Raw genomic sequence first — 9,766 nt, 5'->3', positions numbered from 1 at the left:
AAGGACGGCACGCTCACAACCGGCCGAGCGAGGCCCTCTGTGCAAGGGGACCCGGGGGCTCTGCCAGGCGCCCTGCCCTGCGTGGGCCCGAGCTGTCGGCAGGCTCGCAGCCTCGGCTCCCTCCTCCACAACAGTCTGGGCACTGACCCCTGTGACCCTTCACCTGTTTGGCTCCGCCTCGTCCACCGAAGCTGGGACTTTAGGGACCGACTGTCGTTTCCTGCGTGCGGTGCCTTCCCAGGCGGGTCGCTTCTGATGTGACTTCCTGTGATTCCGGTGAGGACGATGTCACCTTGACCCCTCTCCCAAGGACAGCATTCCGGCCAGGGCTGTGGCAGGCGAGGCGGGGCCTCGGGCAGGGCCCAGGGCCCAGCGTCCGTCGTCTCCCGGGTGCAGCGGTGGACACGGACGCTCCTAGGCTGCGCCCGTCAACGCGGGAAGACACCAAGCCCTCCGGGCGGCAGCGGCCTCCCTGGAACAACAGAGCCGCGCTCTGCCCCCGCAGGAGCGGGCGCTGCCCGCAGAAGCGACCGGAGGCGCTCGGTGCGAGCGGCAAGTCTTCCTCCGTCACCTCAGGAGGAAGCCACGTCAGTGACTTCACACCCACGGTGCCCAGCTCGAGTCCCCTGCCATTCCCTGTGGGGACCGGGCCCCAACAGGGACCCCCTCTCCGGGCTCCTCTGCTGGACCCCAGGAGGGGCAGAAGGGCGCCCGCCTTGGGGAGACGGGCGTGTGGGAAGCATCCCCCGGGCCCAGCGCACGCGCCACGAGGGCGAGTCCTCACAGCAGGAACGGCCCCTCGGCGCTCACGGATCAGCCCCGCGCGCACCTGCGCGCCCGCGACCTTCCGGCTCGCCTGAGCACCGCTGTCAACGCGTGCATGTGTGGGCTGGTTTCCTTCTTTTTTATAAAAGAGGTGATACAAAATCAAAAGATGCACGTGGAAACATAAAGCATTTGTTTATTATTGCTATAATCAAGGCAAAATCTCTTAAAACAATTGGCCTTGATGATGGAAATATAATCAGAACCATTAATCACGAGTTTACAGTTTGTCCTTCTCTGCTGTTCAGACTTCACGGTCTCACACATACCACCTACCACCTGACCTTGGTCGTACAAGAAGAAGAAGAATGCACTTGGAGGTCACAAAGCACAGCCCGGCCACTTCCCTAGGTACTGACTGCAGACCAAGCACTTCCTCGCTGTGAACCTGTTTCATCCTGTGTTTAAAAAACAAACGGGAGAGGGGAGGAGGGGCCGGAATGTACCCACCCCCTCGGAGGATCAGTGAGATGACACAGGCGGTAACTGAGAGAACATACAAGAAACTGCCCTTTACTCTCGAAAAAATCATACAGAATGGGGTATCGCCAGTGACAGTGCTTACCACCCCTGCAGGGAGGGCAGGAACCCACCACGCAGCCCACGCTCCTGGCAGCCTGCAGGACAGTCACCGAGCATGTGAAATCCGGGGGCAGGGCAACGGGTGTTAACCACCAAGCCTCCAAACTCACCGAGGAAGGACCTGGCCTGACAAGCCACATCACAGGGACCCAGCCTTACCCTAGAAACACCTGGTCAGTTTTATTTACCTTAATATACATCTGTACAGGCAATAATAAAAAGGCTATTACACAACAATTCAGTGAGTTTTACCTAGTTTCATGAATAATGCATGCAGTTACAAATAAGAGGTAGAAACACTGTATTAAAGACCTAAAAATATAAACATCATATAAATAAATGTTCAAATTAACTGCTGGAATTTCATATAGATAAATAAAGTAAAAATTACATTACTTCGTCAAAGTAAAGAGAAACCATGTTTTTGTTTTTATCAATACACTAAATTAGATTAATGCCAAAGAGCTTCTGTGCAATTTGTCAGAGTTCAGATTATATTATCTAAAAGGATTAAAACTGGAGAATGGTTTATTCAAGTATTCAAGCAGGTAAGTAAGAGAAACGAAATAATCTACAACGTAGGCACCATTTCTAGAGGGATGTTAAGGGCCCACATTCTCCATGACTAGCTATCTGGTGAACTGTCAGGGTTAACACGGAAACGCACACAGGCTGGAAAGAGCTGCCCCTTTTCCTAAGAGAAAACAAACCTCATTTTTCACTAACTTCATGTAAAATTCCACATCACTAGTAAGCCTCTAAGTCACCAACTTTGTTTTGGCCCTATTACAATTCTCGAGAGTATCTCTGGATTGACACTTGTTCTAATACTGCCCCAATAAACCTAGCCTTTAGTAAACCTAGAGGTCATAGGCATGAATGCACATTCTGCATGCACAGCAAAAGATGCAAACAGAAGCAGACAACCAGCAACTTAAAAATATCACTGAGAAAACCTGTAGGTGTAGACGAATAGGTTAAGAAAATGCAAAGGTTCACACAACACAAGTTTTTACCACTTAAAAGTCCACGAGAGATTACCTGTGAATTCTGGAAAGGGTACGTGTATATAATCAAGTAAAATATTTTAAACAAGTCCATTGTGCCTCAGTTAGTTTTAAATTGCAAAATCCAATACACAGTTGTTTTAATAAATTAGTGCAATATGAAAGATTTTAGAAGATTATTAATATGTGTCCATATTAGATCAAATTGAAGATTTCACAATTTCTTCCAAGAGACGTCTTTCATTCCCTCTTAAGCTATTTCTTCCTGAGCTGTTTATGGACGCGTGCTCAGACTCAGATAAACTTCCCCCGAATACCAAACTGCCTGGATGAGACGTGGCTTTTTACTTTTTCGCCTCAGTGGACGTGTGGAACCCCACACTTTGCTCTGGTGAGTGGCGTGAAGAGCCACTCATCGTTTCATTCCTAATTATCCTTAAGAAGAACTGTACTGACAACTCTAGCTCTAAGGTGCATTTATTTACCAAGTTCAAACTGAAAGCCAAGTGGAATACTCTTGCTTCCGCTTCTACAAAGAAAAAGGGAAGGGGTGACTTCTCTGATAAGGCAGGTAGTTCTGGGGTTGTTTTTCCTTTTTGAAATCACTGCTTGCTCTTTGGTAGTCACCGTGTAGGAACCTACAGTTTCCTGGGGGTGGGGCGACAGGATCCAAGCTGTGCTCCCGAACGCATCCCCTCACACCCACCACTGGTCCTGGGGGCAGGCCTGCTGCGGCTCACGAGGTCGAGGTGCTGTAGCAGAGGGCCGACAATCTCCTTTCAATACTAGATTTATCTAGAAATAAAATAAATTCATAATAAAAATCATTTATATTTTCAAAAGCAAGGAAAGAAGAACCAATGAAAAAAAATCTCTCACTCTCCACCTACACCCTCACCTCTGTTCTATCTTTGCCCCAGAGTTAACAGTTCTGAGTATTTTTTCTTCTTTCTGCCTGGTAATTGTTTAGCTTAGTGCTGCACAGTGGTAAAAGCTAGATTAGACGTCAAATGAAGAACATTTAGGTTTTAACAGCTAGTTCGCTCACAACTGCCAACAATTTTAGAACTGCCAGCCCCTTGTGGCTCTTCAAAATGTGGCATGACCACACCTCCTCCTCCAAGAGGTCCACCTCCTCCTCCTCAAAAAACATCACTGGTCTTTTATCTGACAAGTGGAAACACCATCCTGGTACCCTACCGGTCTCCACTCCGTTCTGTACACCAAATCTGCAGTACACAGGGTTTTCACAGGGCTCTTCCGTCACTAAGCCAACGAGGATTGAAACAGTTGCCTTTCTTATTGTTTAATGATAAAAGCAAAGTTCCCTGCATACACAAACACACCCACCTATACAGTCATGCAGTGTAGAAATCTAAAGACTAATGACAAAAGCCAACAGCTCTGTACAAGCAACCTCTCTAATCCTCACAACAGCTCCGCAAGGCAGGCATTGTTCCTCATCTTGTAGAAGAGACAGAGACCACAGAAAGGGTGAGTGACTTGCCCAAGGTTGGGAAGCCAAGATGCAACCCCCAGGCTGCACGGTTCCGAACTCCATGCTCTGTCTACTGCACCAGGAGGAGACAATGCAAGTGCAACCAACACGCACACTACTTTCTAAGTCAACTCACATTTGTGTACATTTTCAATATCTGCTGGGTCCTGGAGAATCTTAGTTAAGCCTTCCAAAAGAAGGGCCGCCTTATGATAGCGATAAACAATATCTTCAGTCTGCTGGAACATCTCATCCAGGGCTGCAGCCTGAACCTGGAACCAGTCAGCAAAAACAAGAAGGTTTTTCCCATATTTCCCATGAAAATATGAATCCATTCAGGCAATGCAGCTTTAAATGGAATCTGTCTAAAATTAATACGTTTTGACAAAATGATATAATCTATCGGGTAAGCAACATAAAAGAGCTTCTTGACAAAAGAGTTACTCTGCATTCAAACATAACTTTCTTGAACTCAGAGATTCATAACTCACAATATTTATACTTCTAAACTGGCTCTTCTATGACTTCACTAAAAAGTTTGTTTAAACTTTTCCACTAGTACACTTCCACACTAGTAACCTGGCATTTCACTAAAGTAGATCTTGTTACAATGAAATAATTAAATGATGTTAAAAGCCACTTATCAGCTTTTCCTTTTAGTTACAGAATTTTCTGGTGTGTGGGATTCATTCACTCAAGAGGTATTTACTGGGCACCTGCTGAGGGTCGGCCCAGAGCATACGATGAAGGTGAGCTCCCAGTCCAGAGGGAGGCGTGGGCTGTGAACTCCAAGGGGTACATGGCATCACAGGAGGAAGCCCCAGACGGTACAGAACACACGCGAGAGGCATCTAACCCGACTAGGGAGGAAGAGCCTCCAGGAAGTGACGCTGAGGAAGAGCCATAAGGAAGCAGCAGCGAGCTGGGCAGGGGGAGAGGTGGGTAGGGCTCCCCCAGAAAGACGGGCACAGTGTCATTCACGGGGTTAGGAGCATTTGTTTCGCCAACAGCATCCTGATTTTCTCTTTAATCATTCACTGCCCAGACTGTCAGTAATCCAGTCTCCTAATTTACTTGTCAGTATGCTCTGTCTCTTTCAAAGAGTAAAGCCACATACAATACGATAAATAAAATGGATACAGAAAATCCAAGCCCTGAAAAGGAAGGAGAGAGAAATAACTAAATATAAGTTGAGTGTCTCCAAACTTGCTCAGCAGCCAGGGCACAAGGAGAGACTTGTTGGAGGCACGTGGCTCTATCATCAGAAGAGACAGAAGCACCGTAACTCCGACGAGAGGACGTCTTTCCTGGCACAAATTTCTACAAGAAAATCTGTCCTATGAAGTCTTAATTCGGTACAAGACGATACAATGCATATTATTCATGTCAACAGTTTAGGGCAATATAATGTATATTATTCTCATCCACAGTTTATATTCCAAAACTATTTTCATACGCCTTTTTATTATGATGGCTTTCAAAATAAGACCAAGGGGGTAATATAACAGTACAATTCAAAGTACACAAATTTGAGAGGGAGAAGGAAGCTCAACTATGTTAATATGGTAAAAACTGTAAGGTTGGTCAGTAATTAAATTTTTCCCCACTTAATTACTTCTTTGACAGTCCCTAATTTCATGTTTCCTTCAGAGCAATTTTCCCCCCAAGATACAAAAAACAAATTATTTCCACTAATATAACCAGACAGTTGGAAAAGTAGATTATACTTTGTGTGTCTACACTTAAGGTCGGTCAGTTGTGGAATCTGAGCACGTGAATTTCTGCAGATTGGGTAATAAGAGCAGTATTTTTTCTAATGTTTTATCAGCCAAATTTCTTAAATAGTAGAAAACAGAAGAAACAGATCCAGTGAAAGCTTTTAGATGCAAACTATAAGAAGATTAGATCATGCCTAATGTTAGCAATTTTTAAGAGGTATGGTAAACTTTTACCAAATGTGGTAGGTAACCAACATAACTTATGTTTGTTGCATGTTAATTAAGTGTAATCACTCCTTCAGGAAGAGGGACCACAATACCTGAGACTTGGGAGTGGTGGGGCATAAACTCTTTTTAAAAGGATGATGTCAAGTAGGTGTGCACTTCAAAAGATGCTCTTAGGGGGCTTCCCTGGCGGCGCAGTGGTTAAGAACCCGCCTGCCAATGCAGGGGACACGGATTCGAGCCCTGGTCCGGGAAGATCCCGCGTGCCGCGGAGCACCTAAGTCCCTGCGCCACAACTACTGAGCCTGCGCTCTAGAGCCTGTGGCTCCGCAACAAAGAGAAGCCACCGCAATGAGAAGCCCGTGCACCGCATGGAAGAGCAGTCCCCTGCTCGCTGCAACTAGAGAAAGCCCGCGCGCAGCAACAGAGACCCAACGCAGCCAAGAAAAACAAAAAACAAAAAACAAAAGATGCTCTTAAAGACAAGTAGTATTACTATGCAATATTACACCTTAAAAAGGGTTACCATTTCTACAGCACAATTATAGATGAGTTTCTCTGCTGTTACGCTGTTGATTTCATCAATAAATCTCTGTTTGTCAGAGAAGAAGCGATTCAGCTTTTCTGTAAGTTTCTTGCACATGCTGATGCAGAATTTATATCGTTCATTCAGATTTTTGACAACTGGAAAAAAAATTGAAATGAGAATTTTAATTTTCCTCCAGAAACAGAGTCATGGTGACATGCAACTTTCCTGCTGATTTATGGAAAGCGACACTAAATGATCACTGAAAAAAGTGACTGGAAATCATTCTTCCACATGTTCTCTCGCTCAGTGAAGAGAAGACTGAGAACAAAGTAATTCTGACTGCTCTCTGTGTCCATTAAATGGCAAAACCAAAAAACAGAAAAGCCAGCATCTTTTCCCATTTAAGAATGCTTAATACCACAGTGACCCCCCACCAAAAACTTCCCTTCCCAGTGTAAGGGGAAAAGCAGCCCCGTCACGCTCCGCTTGTACCTTGTTTCACACCCGTAGACGGGCTCAGCTTCCCGGACTTGATCTGCTCTTTGGCGAGATGCAGAGAGGCTGCCAGCAGCTGTGCGGCCTTCATGTATAACACCAGCTGCTCCACCCGCCTGCACCAGAGACAGCAAGCAGAGCGTCAGCCTGCGAACCGACAGGCCAGGGCCCCATCACAACAGTCTCTCTAAGGGAACATCATTCCCCTTGACACTTTCAGGGCACGAACACCTCCTGAAGGGAGAAGGGCCGGCATGGAGAAAGACGTGTGTACTTTGAATACGACGGGCACACTCAGATAAAAATACAATCTCTTTATCACCAAATATCTTAACAGCATGATTTACAGGAAAGGAAACAACAAGGCTGCAGAACCTCCAAGTCTTGGCTCACACAGTGAAATCGAGCACAAGGAGATAACTCAGAGACGCCCATGACCTTCAGTGGATGACACGGCCCCCAGCTTGGACACCAGTTTACAGAGGGCAGGAAGCCTCTGGAGATGGATGGCAAGGGGGCACCTACCCCCAGTCTTTGCTCAGCTGGCTGATCTGGTCCACCACCGCGCTCTCCTGGATCTGGTACAAGGAGACCGCAGACGCGCAGAGCCCCGGGTCTCCCCCGCGCACGGCCGTCAGGTCCAGCACACACTCCGTGAACAACAGCATTGCGTTCAGGTGGCGGAAGGTGTCTGTGTGCTCTCGCTGCGGCAAAGCCAATCGTCTTAGAAACTTGCAGGTTAAGGAGAGGCGCACACTCATTTCTGCACATAAACTGTGGCCACTGCTAGTGTTTTCTATACTTATGAATGTCAGAATGATCAGAGGAGAATGAAAGTTTTAAATTCCAGAAAACTGTGAGAAAAATAAACACAAATGAAACCAAACAAGAGTGTGGCATGTGTTTGTGTGTATGGATGCATGAGAGCACCCACAAAATCCAGCCTCAAAGATGTGAGGTCATTGTACTTGCACCAGGAAAAAAATGAAACACAGAACAATTAAATCAATATATATGAGACAGAAACATGGCAAAATAGATACCAAGATATAAGAATGTAAGGATATTCTGTGCAGTAAACCACACTTCTTGATAGTTTAATGAATTCTACTGACTTACAATTTCAGAGACACTTTATTTTAATTTCTGGTGGCTCTTCAGTTAACAGTGATTCCTATTACCAAGGCTCTAAATTTTGTGATCTTTTCCGTTAGTTAAAGAGTGGAGTATAGACAGACATAATAGCAGCGCATTAAAATTGGGTACTCTAAAATTAATGTTGTTTTGAGATTTGTTTTTAGCTATAAATGTATTTTGAAATCTCAAATAAGACTAAGTTTCTCACTCTCCTTTTATGGTTAAAAAGGGATGAGAATCAGTGTACTAGAGACAGAAGAATAAACCAATCAACTTTTGAAAGTCTCTCTGCTCTATGACAGCATATCAGACTATATGTTCCAATACATATTGGAACATAATTTATGCCTAATTTGATGGAGATTGAAAAAACTCTGAAGATTGCTTTTCCAATCTCAGATTATACATATTTTCAAAATTACAACTTACTACAGAATCACTACTAAAACTCTGCATGCAGTACCTTATAACTTGTATGTGAAACACTTAATTCTCCTTCACACACAATACAAATATGGAAAGAGAATTTGTTCTTTAGTTGACCTGGAGGAGATGCAGTCTATGGAACGCTGTCCTAGAGTCGACACTGAGCGATCAGCCGGCAGAGGCTCTGGAATCATACAATTCAGCTCTATTCTGCATCTGTGCTCAGCGCACTTCACGTTCTGAGGTGTTCTTCCCTGGAGACCTGGCCCCGCGGGGGGAAGGTACTGGTGCGCACACGCGACTGTCCCGTCTGCCGGGCAGCTTTACTCCTCAGCGTTACTGACTGATTTGGCATCTTAATTTATTTTTTTAAACCTAAGTTTAAGTGTATCATTTTATCTTATGAAGAAAAGCAAGCTTTGAGAATAAAAAGTTATGGTTTTAGGAAAAAGATGATGTTTTAAAAGTCCTATAAGTAGTAAATAAACTTCAGATAAAGAGATTAAGAATACAAAAATCTGTATGCGTCACTTCCTGTCAACCAAAGCTTGTTATGAATGAGTGTCACTGTCAACATTATTCTGAAAATATATGAGCAATGTTCCAAACAGGAAAGGTAAGGGGGATTTTGTCCTCCCATCACCGACACCCTCCTCGGAGCACCCTTAAGGAACACGTCACAGGGTCTCTTCCCACCTCCATCAGCGTCTCCTCGGGCAGTTCAGGGGCTTCAAAGGCGACGAGCCCCTCCAGGCTGGGGGGTGAAGCACCACAAGGCGCGTGTCTCAGGCTGGGAGCTGCCTCTGCTCCCGGAGGGGGAGACCCCGAGCACGGCCCAGGCGGGGAGCCCCCAGACACGCGGCCCCCGGCGGAGCCCAGGGAACCTCCGGAGCCACTGGAGCCCCCTGCGGAGACGGGCGAGGAAGCGTTAACAGGAAGGCCCCCGACCCCTCCCTGAGCACACGAACAGGCTTTATCTTCCCAGGCTCACCTTCATTCCTTACAGAATCAGCAGAGCTACTTTTAAATTCTGTTTTAAACAAATTTCTGGCATACACATTTCTCCCTGCTGCTCCACAGTCCTCACGGTGATAAAACTCAGCGGATGCGTGCACTTCACTAAAATTATACCCCAATGCTTATGTGGAGGCACTTATACTATTTCTGATTTTTTTTAATGCCACCAATAACACTGTAATGAAATCCTTCCTTCTTTTGAGTTATTTGTGATAAAGACTTTATAAGACCACTTTGTTGTAAGTGGCCTTATAAACAGAATGGGATTACCACAGATCAAATATTACTATAAATATTTTTATAGCTC

At 45.5% G+C, this 9,766-nt stretch overlaps 1 protein-coding gene across 6 annotated transcripts in view; it reads right to left on the bottom strand.

Annotated features, from left to right (window-relative positions):
• Positions 1-929: 929 nt before the first annotated feature.
• ULK2 (unc-51 like autophagy activating kinase 2) overlaps positions 930-9,766 on the bottom strand; it is a 66,068-nt gene continuing 57,231 nt past the window's right edge. For 4 of the 6 annotated variants that reach the window (XM_059906996.1, XM_059907001.1, XM_059906999.1 and 1 more), the window contains 6 exons: positions 9,139-9,347; positions 7,405-7,583; positions 6,877-6,995; positions 6,367-6,539; positions 4,049-4,184; positions 2,874-3,209 (listed from right to left, as the gene is read on the bottom strand). In XM_059906996.1, coding sequence (XP_059762979.1) covers positions 3,151-3,209; positions 4,049-4,184; positions 6,367-6,539; positions 6,877-6,995; positions 7,405-7,583; positions 9,139-9,347 — 875 coding nt within the window. In that variant the 3' untranslated portion in view covers positions 2,874-3,150. Of the gene's footprint in view, positions 1,224-2,873; positions 3,210-4,048; positions 4,185-6,366; positions 6,540-6,876; positions 6,996-7,404; positions 7,584-9,138; positions 9,348-9,766 lie in introns of those variants that run through there. The other 2 variants (XM_059906997.1, XM_059906998.1) reach the window with 2 other exon arrangements.

The sequence above is a fragment of the Balaenoptera ricei genome, chromosome 20 (genome assembly GCF_028023285.1).
Source record: "Balaenoptera ricei isolate mBalRic1 chromosome 20, mBalRic1.hap2, whole genome shotgun sequence".
In the NCBI taxonomy this organism is placed as follows: domain Eukaryota; kingdom Metazoa; phylum Chordata; class Mammalia; order Artiodactyla; family Balaenopteridae; genus Balaenoptera; species Balaenoptera ricei.
This window is presented reverse-complemented; position numbering and strand designations above follow the sequence as displayed.